This window comes from Quercus robur, chromosome 9 (assembly GCF_932294415.1).
Source record: "Quercus robur chromosome 9, dhQueRobu3.1, whole genome shotgun sequence".
Lineage (NCBI taxonomy): Eukaryota > Viridiplantae > Streptophyta > Magnoliopsida > Fagales > Fagaceae > Quercus > Quercus robur.
Window position 1 is genome coordinate 17,212,629 of NC_065542.1, and position 22,482 is coordinate 17,235,110.

The 22,482-nt window shown below is 39.1% G+C and overlaps 1 protein-coding gene and 1 non-coding gene across 2 annotated transcripts; one reads left to right on the plus strand and one right to left on the minus strand.

Moving 5' to 3' along the window:
- The first annotated feature begins 9,990 nt into the window (after nucleotides 1-9,990).
- Nucleotides 9,991-10,083, plus strand: LOC126701331 (small nucleolar RNA snoR8a). The gene has a single exon (XR_007647308.1). It is a non-coding gene; the product is annotated as a small nucleolar RNA snoR8a (small nucleolar RNA).
- Nucleotides 10,084-12,706: 2,623 nt separating this feature from the next.
- Nucleotides 12,707-13,540, minus strand: LOC126700787 (uncharacterized). Its single transcript, XM_050398972.1, has one exon. It carries the CDS (start codon nucleotides 13,538-13,540, stop codon nucleotides 12,707-12,709), a length of 834 nt encoding a protein of 277 aa, XP_050254929.1.
- Between the last annotated feature and the right edge of the window lie 8,942 nt (nucleotides 13,541-22,482).

Sequence of the window (22,482 nt, forward strand, 5' to 3'; positions counted from 1 at the left end):
TACAAGCCTAGGTCCAGGACTCCTCCCAGTGAGTCTTTTTCGTACGATGAAGACCATCACTACAAACGGAGGAGTAAAAGTCCACCTCGCAAAGGTCTGGGCAATGATGCTATGAGCAGGGCTCTTAACTAGATCTCCAAATCACCGTTTACGTGTAGAATTGAAGGGGGAAAACTTCCCCAGCATTTTACTCAGCCAACATTCACCATATACAATGGAAGAACAAATCCCGTGAAGCACATGAGCCACTTTAACCAAAGAATGGATGTGCACTCTAAAAGCGAGGCCTTGATATGCAAGGTGTTCTCATCCAGCTTGGGGCCTGTGGCAATGAGGTGGTTTGACAGCCAAAAGGAAGGCTCTGTCAACTCCTTTAAGGAGCTTACTCGGGCATTTAGGGCCCGTTTTGTGACTTGCAACAGGGTTCCTCAGCCTTTGGACTCATTGTTGTCCATGGCAATGCGGAAGGGGGAGACCATAACAGGTACTGGAAAATGTTCAACGAGATAGATTGGGACTTCAATGACGTAGCTATAAGGACCTTCAAGGTCAGCTTGCCTGCCAAGCATGATCTGAGAAAGTCTTTGACCTGAAAACCGGTCAGGAGTGTGCGTAGGCTCATGGATCATATTGATGAGTATAAGCAGGTCGAGGAGGACCAGCAACATGGAAAAGGGAAGGCTAAGGTGGTCCCTCTAGAAATAAGGGATCTTAGGTCGGACAAGTACAATAACAACTAACCTCAGAGAGATTTTGCGTTGCATTCTGGATCTACTACTATTCAGGTAGTCAGTACTATGTTCCGAGAGCCGGTACACTGAATCCTGGAAAAAATCAAGAATGAGCCATACTTTCAATGGCCAAACAAGATGGGGGGAGACCCCACGAAACGCAACCAAAGTCTTCATTGCTAGTAGCACCGAGAACGAGGGCACACTACCGAGGGTGGCAGGACTTTGTGGAGCCACTTGGAGCAATTAGTTAATGTGAGAAAGTTGAATCATTTCCTGCATCAGCCCAACGAATAGGGCGGTCAAGCAGGGTCAGGGGCTCAGAGGGACACTTTTGCAAGACCACCTTTAGGTACAATCAGCATCATCCTTACTACCCCAGGAAGAACTGGTTCTCAACCATCCAGGGTGATCTTTGTAGTTCGGCCATCTGCAGATGGCTCGTCCCCTAATCCTAAGAAGAGTAGAGTGAAGGCCTAACCAACTTTGAGCTTTTCCGATGAAGAAAAAATGGGAACCTTACAGCCACACGATGATGCCCTAGCAGTTACCCTCAAGATAGGAGGGTATGATGTGAAGAGAGTGCTAGTAGATCAGGGCAGCGGCGTAGAGATCATGTACCCTAACCTATTTAAGGGACTGAAGCTGAGGTCCGAGGTCCTAGCACGCTGTGATTCCCTTCTAATAAGGTTTGATAGCAAGATTGTCTTTCCAAAAGGCCAAATCTGAATACCCGTTCAGGTAGGGACAGAGGTCGTGGAAGTGAACTTTATTGTGGTAAATACCTATTCCCCCTACACTGCCATTGTGGCAAGGCCTTGGCTTCACGCCATGGGGGTTGTACCTTCCATCCTGCACCTGAAGGCGAAATATCCTTCTGGGAGACGGGTTGAGGAACTAGTGGGGAGACAATCCATAGCCAGGCAACACATGGTAGCCACAATTAGGCATCAAACTGAGGGTGAGTCCTCTGCCTCTGCGGCGAGGGACTTATAGCAATTAAGAGTGTTGGAGTTGTCTACAAGGACAATGGCAGAAGGGGCTAAGTGCAAGCAACTGGAAAAAGTTGTTATTAGCAACAACGAGGAGAAATTCTTCCAGGTCGGAGTTCAGCTACCTCTTCGAGAGAAGGAAGAGTTGATAGATTTTCTCAGAAAAAATATTGATGTATTTGCATGGAGCGCTTACGAGGGCCCTAGGGTGGATCCAGACTTCATTTGTCACCATTTAAACGTCAATCCATTTATCCTCCTCAAAAAGCAACCACCTAGGCACTCATGCAAAGAACATTCTGATGCTGTCAAGGAAGAAGTGCTCAAACTTAAGTGGGCTGGGGCCATAAAGGAATTGTGTTTACCCAGAGTGGTTGGCCAACACAGTGGTGGTGAAGAAGAAAAGTGGGAAATGGAGGGTATGTGTAGACTTCACGGGTTTAAATAGGGCTTGCCTAAAGGATCTTTTCCCCCTGCCTCGGATAGATCAGCTAGTGGATGCAACCACGAGCCATCCTCGGATGAGCTTCTTAGATGCTTTTCAGGGATATCACCAAATACCCTTGGCTCTGGATGATCAAGAGAAGACTTCTTTCGCTATGGCCACAGGGAATTATCATTACAAAGTGATTCCCCTTGGGTTGAAGAATGCGAGGTCTACTTATCAGAGAATGATGACCAGGATGTTCGAACCACAACTGGGCAAGAACATCGAGGTCTACATAGACGATATGGTGGTAAAAAGTAAGGTGGAGTCCTAGCACATAAATGATCTCGAAAATATTTTCGAGATACTAAGGAGACACAAACTGCGCCTCAATGCCGCTAAGTGTTCTTTTGGAGTGGGCTCTAACAAGTTTCTAGGTTATATGGTTACCCACCGCGGAATTAAAGTCGACCCAGATTAGATTAGAGCAATCCACAGCTTCCAGCCTCCTTGGAATCCCAAAGAGGTCCAAAAGTTGATAGGAATGACTGCCGCTTTGAATTGATTCATTTCTCAATCAGCGAACAGGTGTAGGCCCTTCTTCCAATTGTTGCATAAATGGAAAGGATTCAAATGGACAGAGGAGTGTTCCTCGGCGTTCTAGCAATTGAAAGAATATCTTTCTCGGCCACCCATTATGTCCAAACCCGAGGAGGATGAGGTTTTATTCACTTACATTGCTGTGGCCTCACATGCGGTGAGTCTGGTACTCGTATGAGATGAGAATGGGGTGCAGAAACCAGTTTATTATGTGAGAAAATCATTACATGAGACAGAGGTCCGCTATTTACCACTGGAAAGGGCTATCCTGGCAATAGTGCATGCTACACGGAAGCTCCCACATTACTTCTAGGCTCATACTGTTGTGGTTCTAACTGAACTCTCTCTTCGATCACTACTTCAGAAAGCTGATTACACAGGAAGGGTTGCAAAATGGGTAACAATCCTAGGAACCTTTGATATTAAATACATGCCTCCCACCTCTGTAAAGAGCCAAGTCCTCGCCGACTTAGTGGTTGAGTTTGCTGAGCCTTCATTCAAAGAAAACAGTGAAAGGCCAAGTATGGATGGAAAATCAGTTGGGATAGTCTCCTTGCAAGAGCCTCTACCTTGGAAGGTGTATGTTAACGGTGTAGCAAACCAAAGGGGATTAAGAGTGGGGCTGGTTGTAGTAACTCCCGAAAGGATCATCATTGAGAAATCCTTAGGGCTGGACTTCTCGGCCACAAACAATGAGGCCGAGTATGAAGCTTTGCTAGAGGGGATGGCTATAGTTCAGAAAATGGAAGGAAGAGCAATAGAGATGTTTTTAGATTTGAGGTTGGTTATAGGCCAAGTTAAGGGAGAACTAGAAGCCAGGGATGTGAGAATGCAAGAATACCCGAACCGGGCTAGGCACTTGCAATCAGGATTTTACTCTTATTCCTTACACCAAATCCCTAGAAGCAGAAATACGCATGCTGATTCCCTTGCCACTCTTGCAACCTCCTCGACGCAAAGTCTACCTCGGGTCATCCTGGTCAAGGATCTATGCAACCCTACCGAGATGGAGAGGAAGAAGGTCCAAATTCACTAACTAAAGGTGGGATCTAGTGGGATGAATCCTATTGTCCTATTCCTTAAGGATGACATCTTGCCCGAGGAGAAAGGGAAGGCTGACAAAGTACGAAGAAAGGCTTCACGATTTTGGCTGTCTGAGGACCAAAAGTTGTACAAGCGTTCTTTTTCTAGGCTGTACTTGCTATGTATTCATCCTGAAGCAATAAAGCCACTCCTAGAAGAGTTGCACGAGGGGATTTGTGGAAGCCATACAGAAGGCAGATCCTTGTCTCATAGGGCCTTTATGCAAAGACATTGGTGGCCCAATATGCAAAGGGAAGCGCAAGAATAAGTGTGACAAATGTTAGAAATTTGCCTCCAACATTCATCAGCAAAGGGGCGTTCTTAATCCTCTGTCCAATCCCTAACCTTTTGCTCAGTGGGGTTTGGACATTATGGGACCCTTCCCCAAAGCACTAGGGAACAGGAGCTGGCTTCTGGTTGGCACTGACTTCACTAAATGGGTTAAAACTAAGCCACTAGCAAACATTAGGGATGAGGATGCCAAGAAGTTTGTGTGGAAGAACATTGTCACTCAGTTTGGGATTCCTCATACCCTCATTTCAGACAATGGACTTCAGTTTGATAGCAAAGCTTTCAAAAAGTACTGCTGTGAATTGGGTATCACGAATAGGTATTCCACTCCAACTTACCCCTAAGAGAATGGGCAAGCCAAGGCTGTGAATAAGGTTATAGTGAATGGACTCAAGAAAAGGTTGGATGATGCAAAGGGCAAATGGGTGGACGAGCTTTCATATGTCCTATGGACATATCGGATTATCCCTCGTAGGTCAACAGGGGAGACCCTCTTTTAAATGACATATAGGACCGAGGCTATGATTCCTCTGGAGACTAGATTCCCAACACTGAGGACTAGCTTATTCACCCCATACAACAATGACAACCTACTAGAAAATAGCCTGGACCTAGTTGAGGAGCGAAGAGAAAATGCCATGGTTCAATTAGCATATTACTAACAACTCAAACAAGGGTATGATTCAGGTGTGAAGTTAAGACCATTAAACCTAGGGGACTTAGTATTAAGGAAGGTGGTGGGCACTACAAAAAAACCCAGCATGGGGGAAGTTAGGGCCCAATTAGGAAGGGTTGTACCGTATCACCTCAATAGCAAGCATACGAGCATACTTCCTAGAAGATCTAGACAAAAAAGTTGTACTGCGACCCTGGAATGTAAATAACCTGCGAAGGTACTATTATTAATGAAAGGCAGCTTTGCCAAGTTTTCATTTATAACCATATATGTTGTGTTAACTACTTGTGTAAGTATTAAACAGAACATTGGCCATGCCTGACTTCTCGGACCACATGCCTTAGGTAAATTAGTACTTCACATTATTTCTCTAAGTGTTAAACAGAACCTTAGCTATGTCTGGCTCCTCAAACCACATGCCTTGGGTAAATTAACACTCTCCATTATTTCTCTAAGTATTAAATAGAATCTCAGTCATGCCTGACTCTTCGGACCACATGCCTTAAGTAAATTAATATTTCACATTATTTCTTTAAGTGTTAAACAGAACATTGGCTATGCCTGACTCCTCAGACCACATGCCTTAAGTAAATTACACTCTTTATTATTTCTTTAAGTATTAAACAGAACCTCGGCCATGCCCAGGTCCTCGAACCACATGCCTTGGGTAAGGAACCCAAGCACTGAGAAGTCTATCCGCGCCAACTGAGGATCGCCTGCTCTTATCCTGTGGCCCACATCCTAGAACTTGTCTGACAAGGACTTGAAGTCGAGGATGAAGTGGACGGCTCTTAACTATCTGTCCTCGCTCATGAACACCTCGGACCTTAGTACTTTGTTGAGGTCCGTGACGTTGACAAAATTGATGATGGGGGCCACGTGCCTTTTATCTGCAAAATAGCTGAGAAGCAAACCACAATCAGGACGATGAAGCCCTCCATTAAAAAGAAACAAATGCTAAAGGAAAAGAGAGGGCAATAGAACTAAGAAGGCAATGCCCATGTTAAAAAAAAAAAAAAAAAAACCTAAACCTTAGGTACCCCACCTGGCTCTCCCTCCCAGACTAGGCAGTGAAGAACGTCGTGCCATTCACCCGAGACTATTAGAAAGTCATCCTTCATGCCGTTATTGGATTTGGGAAGGCATGAGACGAGCCTGACAACCGAGGATCTAGACATAAGGTAATACCCTACGTCTTCGAACAGGTGGAACTCATACGTCCAAACAATGTCGTGCCAGGTGAGGTTTAGCCCCATTTTCTTATTACGAGCATCCACACACTACCCAAGACCCTAAACAAGTTAGGTACGCATTAGAGGGGGCACAACCTATGGGCGATCAGGTAGTCCATAGTTACTCTACCCATGGGAATCGTCATTCCCCCTTCTATGAAGGCAATCATGGGAATGACGACCTCCATTTCCCCTCTGTGGGTAAGCCACTGGCCCAAGGCACAGTACCGCAAGGAAACTCCCTGGGGAATGTGGTACTTAGCCCTAAATCCCTCCATGCCGATACTTAGCCCTACGAGGTGAGCGAATCTACCCATCTAAGCAAACTAAGGTGAAGTGAAAGAAATTTTCAAGGAAAGGAAATAAAGAACAGAAAGCCAAGGAAACTAGCCGAGGAGAATAGAACCTAAAAGTGAAAGAACTTACGAGAATAAGCACAAAAGTTGCTTCCGGAACTTCTTAAAGGTTTAAAAAAAAATTGAAAAATCTAGAAGACTTAGAAATTTGGAAAGCCCTGAAGGTTTGAGAGTTTGGGAAGTTTGGAGAGCTCGAAGATTTGTAAAGTGGGGAAAATGGTCCCCCCAAGCACCTTATATAGAGGGCGGAATTAGGTGGGAGTTATCCCGCCCAAAATTTGAGGAGAAATGCCAGTCACAGGATCTCCATCTCATTGTAGGATGTGAGGAACAAAGCGCCTCCTAGAGCAATTAATGAGACATTGCGGACTCCAAAGCGCCAAAACAATTGCGGGACACGTGAAGTGACGCTTTCATGTGTGGAAATCAAAGAAACGTGCGAAATTAGTATTCCAAAGTCACAACCCCATTTTTCTCCTCGGATAAGAGGAAAAAACCAGAGTTTTGAGCGGCTATTGTGGGGAACAAGAATTTAAATAAGGTATCTATGCCACATGTTGTATTCATGGCCGAGGAGTCCATTATTGTGCCAAGGAGGCCACAGGCTTGGATAGTAGGGCCACATCAGTGGCACATTGCCAGAGGAGGTCATACTATTGAGAAAAATCTCTCTCATGAATCAATTCATAATTTTTTTTTAATTGTTTTTTGTGGCTTCGTTATTCTCCGTGTTAATTTTTTTATCCTCTATTATTCTCACTGTTGGTTCTACATTCAAAGACGAAAGATAAATGATGTGAAAAGAGTCAAAAGAACCAATTGTGCTAGCATGTTCTTTGTTACAATTTGGTATTCAAAATTTGAAGTTTTTTTTTTTTTAAATGATAAATTGTATTTAGTTTTTATATTGTTTGTATTTATAAATTGGGATTTATATGTTGTGATAAAAATAACTACATTATTGGGAGATGAAGTTAGCAATATTTTATATTTATTAAGATTAATTTATAAAAATAATACTAATCAATTAATCATATATATATATATATATATATATTAAAATTATATAGGAGAGATATTAAATCATATTGTAAAATATATATCTTTTTAAAAAGGGTATTTTAGGAAATTTGACAAAAATATAATGTCATTCCACTATTTTAACATAGATTCAGACTTCTATTACCATGTTATCACCAAACAAATGAATATGAATACTTATTCCATTCCAACCTATTGTATTACTTGTAATACTTATTCTTATTACATTGTAATACCAAACGTGCCCTATGTTCTCTCACATCTCAATGTTGATATCAAAAACCATTAGATGAGGAGTCAATCAAACTCAACACAAATGACTCCTCAATATAACAAATGTTGAAGACACAATTTTTATTAAATAGTATATGATATAAATCTACGGCATGTTATGAGTTAGTATTACGCGTGCATCTGTAATTTTTAAGAAACTTGTGTTTCCCGTAATGTTTTCAACTGTATGGAAGTAAACGCATCATTTTGAAGGATGAAACAATTTGTTGCAATCAAACATGTTAACTCACTTTGTAGTGCCCAGTAGCTAAGCACTTCTAGACAAAGACTTTAACTCACTTCAATATAGGATTAGGAGTCTAGGATTACAGAGTAGTCAAAAGCCACTATTAAAACCACCCTGCACCCTTTGCATGATGGTTATTCTACAAGTACAATTTATTGTGGGGCTGGGGAGGGTTAGGGGGGAGCAAGGGTCAAGATTCAAGTTTTTAAGAGGAAGTTTCACACACATATACACTTAAATTAGTTTAGAATAGGATTGCTATCTCATATCAACAACAAAAGCAAAAAATAAAAGAAAAGGAAGCCGTTTAAAAAAAATGCCAACCAATGCAACCATCTTCACTACTCTTCTTTGCAATCAAATTTCATTTGTACCTTTTTGCTTTACTTTTAAAAAATTTCCCCCTAAATCTCTTTTATTATTTATTATATTTACATCATTCCTCATTAAATCTATTATATTTATTCTATAATATATTTTCATGTAATAATTCATTAATAAGTTTTATTTATATTGATATTTTCAATAACAGATAATAAGTAGGTTCAACTAAAATAGACAATCTTCTCCACAACAAAAAAGGACAAATAGCAAACAGATGAACAAGTTTATTATATTATTTTTATTTAAGAAAGATAATTTATTTTGGATCTATAAATAAGTAGAGAATTAATTGATACTTAATTCAATTATTAGTTCTTAGAGAGGAAATTACTGTTGTGGTTGATTTTCTTGAGAAAAGTGTTATGGTTGATTTATTCATTATTAGTGAGATAATTTTATTTAGTAAGTAGATCATTTGAAATTAAATTGTTGAAATTTTTCTATGCAACTATAATGTTGAATTATTGTATTTATTTACAAAATATTATTGCCTAATGTTTTTGTATTTGAGTCTGGTTAATGTATGACCTTAGGGCACATATTAATTATCAATTTTTAGAAACATTTTATGGGGAATTGAAAAACCTATCCAAAAAATTATTAACTTTTTCATTTTTTTTTCATAAAAAAATTCCTAAAATGATTTACTAATTTATGTCTTAAGGGCACATGTTAGTAAAACTCTTTGTATTTTTATTACAAAATTTTAAAATATAAAAGTAATATATTCATACCATATGCGTATCATTTGTTCTTTATTTTTGTATTTTTCTATTGAATTTTTTATGTACTTTTCCGTAAAAAATGTTTAATTATATCCGTTCGTATATTACTAACTACGGTGGCTGTGAAGACCTCGTTAGCCTTTGATGAGAAATTGAGAATGAGCTTTGGTGAATATTATCCAAAAAAAGAAACAAAAATTCAAAAACCTTAAAAATAAAATTTATATAAATTTGCCATTTTATTTTAAGGTAAATGCAATACTAACTCTCTAAGTTTCTTCATATTTCATATCAGTCCTCTAACTTTATTTTTGTTTATTTCGGTCTTTTAAATTTCAAATTTATTTAATTAAGTTCATTCCTTCAACTTTTGTTAAAATTTTTTGAAAAACAATATATGAAAAATATTTTTTAATCATTAATTGATTTTTTTAATTTAAAATTTTGAAGAAAATTTTATAAATTTGAAAAATTAATCACAACAATATATAATAAAAATTGATAGAAAAACTTTAATTGAATAAACTTGAGAGTAAAGAACTGAAACGTCCGAAAAAAAAGTTAAAGGACTTAAATGAATTTTTGTAAAACATTATTTTAATTTCAAACTAATCCGGCTGAGATAAGTGAAGAACTCACTCACTCCCTTCGGCCCAAAATGAATGCAGTCTCAAAGTTCAGGCCCAATCCAACACTGGTCGACTAGGGTTTCGAATTAGGGTTTCGAATTTTCTATATAAACGAGATCTGTCAACTCTGATTCTCAATCTAGCACTGCGCCTCGCATCTTCAATTTTCGATCCTGATAGTATGTGCAATTTGCAAAAGCTCTATGAACTTCAAAGCTGTTAGCTTTACCTTTTGTCCCTCTTTTTTTTTTTTTTGAATTTTTTTGATTTATTTTTGTTGTTTGGTAGATGAGAAAAAGTGGGTTGGTTGCGATGATTATAAAAAATTCCTCGTACTGAATTGCTATAGCCATGGCATGACAGACACATTTACACCCATAGAATATGAGCAAAACCCATTTTCATTACTGTTAATTATGTTACGTTTTTAGTTAATTTTCTCACATATTATTGGATTTTATCTTTTGGGTATGTGTTAGATATATACTTTCTTTAGTTTTGTATTTCCATGATACTGATATGTGCTTGTGTTTGTTCTTCTGGGTGTGAAGAATCCAACTGAAAAAAAATGATGGGATTGAATTCAATGAATTGAGATTTGATGTTTTTGTGAAGAACTATTTAATTTCTTGTTGACCTCTATTGTGTTTGTGGTGATGAAGAGAAGTGAAATTTTTAAAGGATTTAGCTTTCTTTTACACAAGGCAATTGACCATATTGCTTTGTGTTCAGCTAACTCCTCATATTGATTTGGGTGGTGTTTAAAGCCCAAATTTGACAGAATGATTCTATAAGTTTGGGTTACGCACGCCTCCATATTATTATACAACTTCGCAGAAACGCATGAGTTTCTGGAATTTTTACACTATGCTTGAAGTAGTTGATCAAAATTAATGTCTGTCTTAAGACCTCTTTTGTTGAAAGAAGCACTGAACATTTTAAACATTAGTCCAAGTTGTTTAATAGACCTGTTGTTTTATGCCATATTTGTTTATTACATATTTCTTTGTTACTTGTGTTGCTTCTCACTATGTATGCCTTCCTTGTTATCCAATATTGAACTTGAATGATCTCTAATCTAATGGAAATGTCATCCTTTTGTGCCAAAGATATGTTGTGGTGTTAAAGGATGTTGATAAATTTTTCAATTAATTTGTGTTTTCACCCTGTAATGCTACCATGTTGTAGCATACATTAGAATCTCAACTTTTGCAACATAAATTGAAATTTGGTTGGTGTTTATGACATCAAAGTATTTTGCAGACGTTCTGAATGATTTTAATTGTTGATACCTTGGAATCTATTTGTTATGAAGCACTGGGTTTTTACAACTTATTTGGTCCTCTGCTGAATGAGATTAGATTATTAAAAATTTAGAGAACTTATTTTTGGAGAAAAAAGAGCAGATATAGTATTTCTTCTCCGCTCAAGAGTTCCAAAGAAAATAAAACCAACTTACTTTTTATTCTCTCTTAAATTGCCATTTCCATGCATATGTCCATAAGATTCTTTTTCGAATCCTTTGGATTGTAAATATTCAACTGATTTTTATAATAATGTACAAAAAGTTAACATCAAAGCCTCACAATCTCCACCAGGAAAATGCTGAAAAGGATTGTTATTTTTTATTTTTTGGTCAAAAGGATACAAAAGAAGAAAAGCTAAGAAACTTCCAGGACACTGCCTGGCAGTACTCGCCCAATTAAAATCAGCCTCTACAATCACACCTAAATCCCCAGGAGGATCATCATACAAAATAAAATCAAGAATCTGATTGGCACCCATTCTAGCAAGATTGTCCGCACAACTATTGGCCTCGCGATAACAGTGTTTGATCTTCACATGAGGAATTTGGGAAATAAGGAACCTGCAGTCCTCTATCAGAGGAGAAATGGCATTATTTGAGTACATGGGATTAGCGAAATGGCATTATTTGAGTACATGGGATTAGCTAACATATCCACTACTGCCTTAACATCCAGCTCCACTTCAACCATAGCCAAATTACAATCAACACAAAGCATCAAACCGTCACGAAAGGCCCATAGTTCAGCCAATAAGCTCGTCGCAATGCCAATCTTCCTGGAAATACCAGCCACCCATCTCCCTGCCCAGTCACGAATAACACCACCTCCACCTGCACTTCCTAGGTTCCCTAAAGCCGACCCATCAGTATTCAACTTCATCCACCCAATCTCAGGTCTATCCCATTTTACCAACTCTACCACCCGAGTCCGAACAGCCTTAGGTAAGCTAGCACAAAAGAAAATTTCCAAAGCATGATTGGTGATTAATTTTGCTAACTTGGGGTTCAGATAACACCCTTTGAAAACAACATGATTTCGATTCTTCCAAATATTCCACATGGCAAAAGAAAAAATGATTTTCCATAGAGGAGAATTCTGATTTTTTGCTGTGTCCATTTTCCCATTAACTGCCATCCAGTCTTCAACATTTGAGGAAAAGAAGTCTTTGTCAAAACCCACTGCGTCAAGCTCATTCCATACAGCCCTAATCTTCTCACAATTCCGGAGGGCATGGATGATAGATTCAGGTTCTTTACGGCAGATAGGACATAGCGGATCAATATTCATTCCCCTGGCAGCAAGACATTCATTGACTCCAATACTATTATGAGTACACTTCCACAAGAAAAACTGAATCTTTGGAAAAACATGAAGCTTCCAAATCCAACCTCCATTAAAATCTGGTAGCCGATCTACCCTAGCTGCCATATTATAGGCACTTCTCATGGTTAAGTCCCCCCTTGGCGAGTCCCTCCACATTAATCTATCTTTGCTATTAGCAACGAATGCATAAGGAATTGCTTGAAACTCCATTTTTATGTCTTAAGGTATGTCAAATGGGACAATATCCCAATTCCATCCCCCAATGGCAGCTAAGTCCTTAACTTTCCATTCGGCCACCCCTAGAGGTAAAGGGCCTTGGATCAAATGCCTTAGCGGTCCCCTCTGAGACCAATCATCATACCAAAAGCTCAAGTTGCTTTCTCTTCCAATCACCCATCTAGCTCCTTGCCGGAATAAATCTGTGCCTTTTTAATACCTTTCCAAGTTTGAGAACAAGGGAGGCTGCTCGGATTCCTGGAATTAATTCTTCGAGTGGAGCAATATTTCGCTTTAATCACACGAGCCCAAAGACTATCATTTTCGGTGTGGAGTCTCCAATTCAGCTTAGTTAATAACGCAATGTTTCTACCTTTTGCACTTTGTAATCCAAGACCACCTACTTTTTTTGGTTTTGTCACCTTATTCCAAACCACCCAATGGATTTTCCTAGCAGTTTCAGACGACCCCCAAAGAAAATTCCGATTGACCCGGTCAATGCCCTCTAGAATTTTGTTGGGGAGAAGAGCACATTGCATGACATAGGTGGGGATTGTTGAAGATGATGCTTGGATGAGAACAGTACGACCAGCCGGAGATAATAGGTTGGCTTTCCAACCAGCCAACTTCTGCTTAACCCTATCCAGAATGAAGTTAACGTCCATCGGGGAACCTGTATGTTTAATGGGAATTCTGAGATATTTCCCTAAATTTGGATTTGAGGCAAAACCCAACACACCACAAAGCGCCTGCCTGGTATCTCTGTCCACATTTGGAGAAAAAAAGACCCGAGACTTCGCTTCACTGATTGTTTGCCCAGTTCTACTACAAAATGTATCAAGAGCATCCCTTATGGCCACACAATTGCCCTGGTCAGCCTTGGCAAATAACACCACATCATCTGCAAACATAACATGGGAGAAGAACAAGCCACCCTGTGAAGATTTCACTGGGTTCCAAAGCTTCTGGCTGCACTTCTCCTCTATCAGATGACCAAGATACTCCATGCATAAAATGAAGAGATATGGAGACAAGGTAGGCCTCGTCAATGGGCCGGGCCGGGCCGGCCCGACCCGTTTTTACTTGGCCCATGGGTCTAATGGGCTGGGCTTAACGGGCTGTTGACTAGTCAATGGGCTGGGTCGGGTCGGGCTGGATGGAAAAACCCTAGCCCATGGCCCTACCCATGGGCAATGCCCATTTGGGCTTAGCGGGCTGGACTAGTGAGGTGGGTTTAATAGGCTACCCATGGGCATTTTTAACAGGTCTTCAATGGGGTTATAAAAATTTAACCAAAAAAATTATAATTATATATTATTACAAACTATCAAATTGAACAATTAAATCTACTAAAAAGATTCTATTAAAAAAAATACTAAGACATACCTCTTAAAAAGGTACTAAAATAAGATTAATTAACTTTTATTGATAAGAATAAATAAGTACATTGAATTAAATATCAACTCTTAAAGGAAATATTTGAAGAATAAAATATCAATTCTTAAAGGAAATATATGAAGAATCAAATATCAACTCATTAAGGAAAGAATTTCTTCCAACCAACGGTAAGCTTTTTTTTTTTTTTTTTTTTTAAGGAATTTCTTCTATAATTGTAACTTGTAAGGAAAGAATTGGAATTTATCAAAGGAAATAATGACTTTCTTTCCAGAGGCACAGAGGTAGGGCAACAGTCATCTTAGTAACTTTGTTTTAAAAATCAAAGCTACTAGACTAATACCAAAATATATATTTATTATGCATATTGTATCACAATCATTCCAAGTATTTAGTGGTTAGGTGTGTGGTCTTAAAGTTTTTATAATGTCTAAAGTTCAATCCCTCACCCACCCAATCCCCAAAATATTTTGTTATAAATTTTGGGCAATGAGTCAGGCTAACGGGTCGGGCTATTGGGCTGGGCTAACGGGCCGGCCCACTGGGCGCCCATGGGTAAAGAAACCAACCCATAGCCTGTCCCATTGGGCTACTGGGCTGCCCACGGGCTTCAATATTACCGGGCTGGGCTGCCCATTAGCCTGGTGGGCTAGCGGGCTACTGGGCCAGCCCTGGGTCATGGGCTATTTGATGACCCTTAAGACAAGGGGTCCCCCTGTCTAATTCCTCTCGATGGGAAAAATGGATCTAGACTTCCACCATTAAAAAGAACAGACGATGAAACCGAGCACACACAACTCATAATAAGCTCAATTAACTCTTGAGGCAGATTAATCTCCATAAGCCTCTCTCGAATAAAACTCCATTCGAGCTTATCATAGGCCTTTCAAGATCTAATTTAATTGCCATGTACCCCACTGCACCCTTTTTCCTACTGATCGAGTGAATTACTTCTTGGACAATGATAGCATTATCTATTCCTTTCCTGCCAGGAACAAACGCTGATTGGAGAGAAGAGACAAGCTTCTCTAAATAAGGTCTTAGATGGCCTACAATAATCTTCGTGACAATTATATAAACTGTGTTACAGAGACTAATAGGTCTGTAATTCCCAAGAGTTTCAAGCCCTTGGATTTTTGGAATAAGCACAATATGAGTCCGATTCAGATACTCTGGCATTTTCCTTGAGGCGAAGATCTGCTTAATTTCCCAAATCACAGATTCACCCACAGTTGGCCAAAATAATTGAAAAAAACCCGCATGAAGCCCATCCGGGCCAGGGGCTTTGTTCGCTTTCATCGACCATAACCCTGCTTTTATCTCTTCATTCGTCACCCTAGACCATAAACTATCTCTTTCCTCATTATTCAAACAAGCCTACCCTGTTTGGATAGGCCTTGCCGACCACTTAGAAGTACTGTGGGAAGAAGAATAAATATCACAAAACCCCCTACGAATAAAATCCATCACCTCCGCCTCATTCATTATCCATTCCCCCACACTATTTTTTATAGCAATGATCTGGTTCCTATTTCTCCTCACTAAAGTAGAAACATGGTAGAAGGCCGTGTTACGATCCTCTTGCACCATCCAATTCAGCCGAGATTTGAGAGCCCACAAGTAGTGTTCTTGATTAAGAATCGCTTCCAACTCTTGATTCAGATTTCTTTCAAGCTCTAACAAATAGCTCGAAGGCCTAATAGCAATAATCCTTTGAAGCCCATTTAAACGAGCTCTAATCTGATTCTTCTTAGAAAAAATGTTGCCAAATTGATTCCTGTTCCATATAGTAGCATTAGTAGCAAATGTCTGAATAGCTTCATGAAGTTGAGTAAGCTGCCTCCAAGCTTAAGACACAACCTTTGGAAAAGATAAATCCGAAAGCCAATATCTCTGGAATTTGAAAGGACGGTCAAGGTGTATTCTTCTTTGAGGCATTGTTTCTAGGAGCACTGGGCAATGATCGGAGTGACATCTGGTGAGGTGCGTTACTCTAGCTTCCGGGTAGATTCGATACCGGTCTGGATTAACAAAAAATCTATCAATCCTTTCCTGTATAAGGTCCTGAATTTCCCGACCATTAGTCCAAGTAAATCTCAGACCAGAGAATCCTAAATCCACCATATTGCATTTATCTAAACAATCCTTGAAAGCCAAGGCTCGATTAACACTGACCGCTCTACCACCAAACTTATCCGCACCAGTAAGAGGCTCATTAAAATCTCCCGTAATGACCCAAGGCATTTTATGAAGATCAGCTATGTTAGAAAGCTTATTCCACAAAATACTTCTCTCAGCACTTCTAGGACTAGCATACACAGCAGAGAACATCCAACTAAAATTAGAGGAGCGTACCTTAACTGTGGAATAAATTTCTTGCTCTGAGCTAGCCAGAAAGGACACATCAACTCTGTCAGAATTCCACAATAACCACAATCCCCCCGCTCGACCAATAGTCTCAGTGTGAATAGCACCATCAAACGATAATTTGTCTGTGATATCCCGAGCTCTAGCACCTCCAACATGGGTTTCAGTCACCACAAAAATAGCTGGATCATGTTATCGAACAAGATCGTGAACATAGTCTTGAAAATTGGGCTTCAAGGCGCCCCTACAGTTCCATACAATTAAATTCATGGCTACCATAAACACTAAAAGCAACAGAGACTCCTTACGAAGGGGGCGGACCCACTCCTTCCTCTTCTTCAAACTCCATTTGCTCTGTCCCATCATGGATTGAACCTGCTTTCTCCTTAGCCACCACATCATTCCCTTTCGAGAACTGAATCTCTACAATTTGCTCCACCCCATCTGAGTAAACTTTAGACTGAGAAGACCCATCATCCCCTCCCTCCACCATATCTAAACCTTCTTGAGCCGCCATGATCGCTTGAACTGATGGCTGCCTCTCCCCATGGTCGGTACGGCTTTGATGGTCGTTGGTGCTAACGCTCGTCGAATGCCCACAAGAATTGGCTTTGAAATTAAAAGTTGTGTTCCCATTGGCACTCAGATTATCTAGAAAAGAAGGCTTCGCAGATGTGATCTCTCCTGTTGCTACACCATTGACTACCCCTCTATTAGTAGCAAATAAAGACATCATATTTCTTGCAATTCCCTTTTTGCCCCTAACAGAGAGACTAGACTCAACTTTCAGACCACTCTTTTCCACGTGATGTTGTCTTGGGCCTTTGTTTATGTGATTCAGCCCATTTGTAATTGACTGAACCACATTAGCCATTTGGGCCTCAAGAGTATTGATCACCAAATTCACCTTCCTCTTGCCTTCCCTTTGAACGGCTTGATTAAGCCCAAGCTTACCTTCTCCCTTCATCCTAGGAGTGCTTGAATCAATGGGGTCCACTTTCTTTGTCGCCTTGCTCCCACTCCTTCTACGTGATACCATAATCCACGGCCCGTACATGTCCTTTGCATTGTCCACCAACGTGTCCTCTCCCATCTTGTCCTCATGCACTCCACTGTCCTTGGACGTATCCGTAGAAGTGCCTGATATGTCAGAGTCACGCCCAACGTCTCTATGGCCCACCAACGTGTCCTCTTTTTCCTCGGCCAAAAGGATTGTTATTTTGGAACAGACATATGCTCCCTTTGCGATGCCCATGAAACAGCTTTCCTTAACTTGTGGGACTGCTCCTTACTTTGGAGATTTGGAAAGCATTAGAGCACTAGGATTCGAGGGTGCAAAAAAGTGTTTATTTTGCATTCTTAAACATAATTTTATCTATTTTATCAACTCATTTTACAACTCACCTTACATTCTAGTTTTTATATTTACATACAACCTAATAAAATAAGTATAAAACCAACTCTCTCTCCCTCTCTCCTCACTCGTGTCTCTTTTCACTCCTCTCTATCTCTCTTTTTCAACACCCACCAAACCCAAACCCAGAACAGACCAATAACAGCAACCAAAACAACCACCACAATCACCCAAACCACCAATCACAACAACAACAATCACCACCAAAAACCCAAAATAACAAAATCAACACAGACCCACTGGATAACACCAAAACCACAACCAAAACCATATACCCACCGGAATTGGTCTCAAACCCAAAAGAAAAACCACCACAAACTGCCACAATCCCACCAAGATTCACCACAAACTCAACCCAGCAACCATATAACACTAAAACCCACCACATTAAAACCCATCAAAACCCTAAAATCAAACCACCAAACCACTCACCACTGAAAACCACATCACCGAGACCCATCACAATGACCCACCATAGACCCACCCACCGATTCAACTCCACCATCGAAATCCACCACCAAATCAGCTCCATCATACAAACCAATCACCGAAACCAACTCAGGAACCACAGAATCTCCACCCTTGAAACCTAGCCACCACCGAATCTCCACCCCTAAAACCTAGCCACCATCAAATTGATCCAACCAAAAATGTTTCAAACAAGATGGAGAATTGGAGAAGAGAGAAATCGAGAGAGCAGAGGGAGAAGAGTGAAGTTAGAAAAAGGGAGAGTGAAATAGAGAGAATAGAGAGACAATGAAGAGTAAAGACATGGAAGTGGGAGAATCAAATGAGAGAAAGAAGTGGGAGAAAACTAAATAGTAGTTTTTAAGTTATATGCAACCTCACTGTTCACAGGATGTAAAATATTTTGGGTTTACAAACCCGGATAAAGCATGGTTTTAAGGACTTATAGGGTAAAATAGCAACCGAAGGGCTTTTACACCCTTAATGCTAGTGCTCTTAGGAAGTTATTCCCAAACTTTGATGGTCAAAAGTGAAGACTGAAGAGGTATGGATTTTCGGATTGGTTTAAAAAGACTCATCCAAATCCCCCCTAGAAACAAGACCATCCCAGATGGAAATATAACTAGAAAAGCATAACTTCTGTCCGGAGCAAGCGTAAAACATGCCTTTTACGCCACAAATGATAAAGTGCCACATCAACTCTTTAATGAAAACCCAATATACTCTAGCACACACAATCTCAACTCAAATAAACCTACAATCCTCAATCAAACTATATGATAGTCAAACTTTCAGACCTGGAGAACTAACGCCTAAACCCCAAATCAAATTCCTTCTCCCCTCTTAGCACCAGAGCTCCACTGTGCTGCTTGTGCGACACATGTTGATTTTGGAGCTAAAGCCACCGCATCGAATCTCAATGTTTGTTCTTTTACGATTTGCTATTTCCCCAAATTTTGTATTTTGAAATTTTTATGGGTTTGGGATAATATCTTTGAAAGTTTGTTCTTTGATGATGTTATTCCAAACCCATCAAAATTTCAAAATCCAAAATTTGGGAAATAGCAAATCATAAAAGAACAAACTTTGAGGTTTGGTGTGGCAACGCCAGCTCCAGAAATGACCTGTAAGGCAATGCCAGCAGTGGAGTGGAGGCAATGCCAGGAGCTCCAGAAATTTGATTTGGGGTTTTAAGCGTTAGTTCCCCGTTTGAGACTATCATGTAGTTTGATTGAGGATTGTTAGGTTCTAAAGATTTAGGATTAAATGTTTAGAATTCTATCTTGTATGTGTTGGCAAACCGAGAACAAAACATGTCCAGTCTATGTGTTAGGCATTGCTCAAAGGTGTATGTTTCAAGCTTCAAGTTCGAGCTGACTACAGAAAAGAAGAGTCAAAATCTGCCAAGCTCAATCGATTGAAAATTAGAATCGACAGATCGAGAATCGCAGAAATCTGATTCTACATAGTTTTAAAACAAGGCCCAAGCCCGCGAAAACATTTAGGGTTTCAATCCAACTTGTCCGCATATATAAGGGAAACCCTTGCTACGTTTTGAAGACTTTTGGAAGACTTGTGTGTTACTTCTTGTGAGATTTGAGAGGTGCTGTACCTTCTAACTACACAAGCGTCTACCAGAGCAAGATCTACAATTAAGCATTGGTAGAATCTAGTTGCTACTACAAAGATCAACAAGTGAAGCTGATCTGAAACCTTTGAGTGGGATTTCAAAGTCACAAGTTGTGGGTGCTTATGTTGCAATAAATCTAAGAAGAAAAGGAGTCCGTAGATTCGGAGCTTATACATGGTTGTGTCAATAAGTTACTACTTGAGGTAGCAATAAATTTAGAGTTAAATCTGATTTTAAAAACTTCGATTCTCTTATAGTGGATTTCCTTTACCTTGAGGATTGTTAGGTCAAATCCTCCCTAGGTTTTTACCTTGAGATAATTCATTTTATTGGTTTTCCTGAGTCATTATATTGTGGTGTTATTTACTTTCCGCTGCTTTGCATGATATGATTTATTATTGTTTAACCTAGATTTGAATAATTAACATAAGTAATCACTTGGCTAATATATTAGATTAAACAATCTGTTTTAAGGGTTCTAAACAAACAAACAAGGATTGTAGGTTTATTTGAGTTGTGATTGTATGTGCTAGAGTGTATTGGGTTTTCATTAAAAAGCTAATGTGGCACTTTATCATTGGTGGCGTAAAAGGCATGTTTTACGCAAACTCCGGATAGAAGTTATGCTCTAACTAGAAAGAGACATGAAGATAAAAAAAATAAAAAATTAATAAATTAATAAATAAATAAAAAGGACCCAAGTGTACTGGCAAACTACTTGGATGGAAATCCCCCCTCCCCTCCAAGGCTCCAATTAATGAACTTTGTCACTTGGACACTAGGGGATTCAAAAAGAACATTGGTTTTATCTCTACATTGGCAGCATATTAGGGGGGCTTAGAGATGGCCTCCAACTAGTAGTGAGTCTAGCTGTTAATCGGTAGTAGATGTAGCAGCATTGTTGTAATGTGTTTTTCTTGGAATGAGTTGCTAAAAATTGAGTTTTTAGCTTTTAAGAGCTTTGTTGTGAATGGTCTTACTTTTCATGCTTTTTATATGGCTTTGATTCATAATTGCAAATCTTTGATCCAGACTTTTGAGGTAGATCAGTTTTTAACAGAATCAACATACCACCACCCATCATGAAGGGAACCATTTTGGCAAAGCAGGACATCATTCTACGGAACCTTGTGTGTTTTACACTATCCAACCAACTTTTGTTGTAACTTGTAAGCCAGCTTGTGACAGTCATTTGAGTTATTTCGTATAGCAAACTTTGTTTTCCATTTTCACCCATAAATAAATAAATAAATAGAAGGCTGTATTACTAAAGGCAAAAGACAACAAATAAAATGAGTGGACCACCTTTTAAATTTGATACTATAAATTTCTATGGAAGTTTAGAGATGGTCTCAAAAGTTCTATGGAAGTTTCAAATTGAGCCCTATTGTATCTTATTAATTTAAAAATGTTTCAATTTATTCTAAATTGACAAACCTTTTTCCCCCCTAGAACAATGACATATTACTTCAAAACTCCTTTTATTTTTATAAAATTTTAAGATTTTGATCATTATTATTTATTGTGAAAACTTGAAAATAAATATGAAATATATACCTAAGATGTATATTAAATTATTAACCAGTAATTATTTATTTTATTCTTGTCGTGTTGTGTCCTAACTAATTTTTGAGGCAATGTTCACATCAAATGAGATGTGTGGAACTTGAACTACTGCAAATTTATGGCATAGTACAAAATTGGTCTACATATAATTATTGGGAATATTTCTGTTATTTGAATACACTTTAGTTATTCACACAAAAAAAACAAAAAAAAAAAAGAATACACTTTAGTTTTGGCCAAACCACATAAAACATAAATTTGTGTGTATGTGTCGATCTTTTCTATTATTTGCATCTCATAGATATCGGACAAAGTTTCATGTTTCCTAAGAGTATCACTTATCATGTCATGGAGGTATCCATGTTTCATATAGAAGTTTAAACAATGGACGGGACATCTCAATCAAAGAACAACACCTGAAATTGGAGACAGACACTTCTCTGTATACAAAACAAAAATCCTAAAAAGTCTATATCCAACGTTGTACAGGTTTTCACCCACTTAAATTTCTGAAGACTCTGAACGTCAAGTTATAGATGTTCTGTGAACACAAACACCAGGTCTGCTTGAGAGGATAGTTATTTGTACAGAACTTGGAATAAACTTTGAACTCCATTTTACTTGCTCTTTTTTTGGAGTATTGCTGATCGTGGAGATTAATGTTTGCACACATTATTTAGGCCTTGCCTGTTTTGTTTCCACTCAGTATGTGTTACTGTGTTAGGAATTTAACTTAATTCTAAGAATATGTGAAAAGCAAAAAAAAAAATTTATATATATATATATATAGGGAAGAATAACGAAGAACAATCACATGACACAAAGATTACATTGGGAGTTACAGTGGTTTTTACAATGTCAGGAAGAAAAATGCAACAATACAATATAACTTCAAAATATGGGTCGAAAACAAGCCAAAACTAAGCTCCACATAGCACAATAATATTGTGCGCTGAGGCAATGCTTATCTGCTACACAATAATTAGGGGTGTCTAGGACCCGCTTGACCCACTAGACCTGCTCGACCCGCGACCACCCAAACCAAAGGCTAACTAACTTGAGCACCATCACAATTCATGACAATTCTATCCAACAAAACCTGCCCCTCG

What these genes read in the sequence shown, in the direction of transcription:
- LOC126700787 (XM_050398972.1), bottom strand. Translation starts at nt 13,540, where the DNA reads ATGGAGTATCTTGGTCATCTGATAGAGGAGAAGTGCAGCCAGAAGCTT.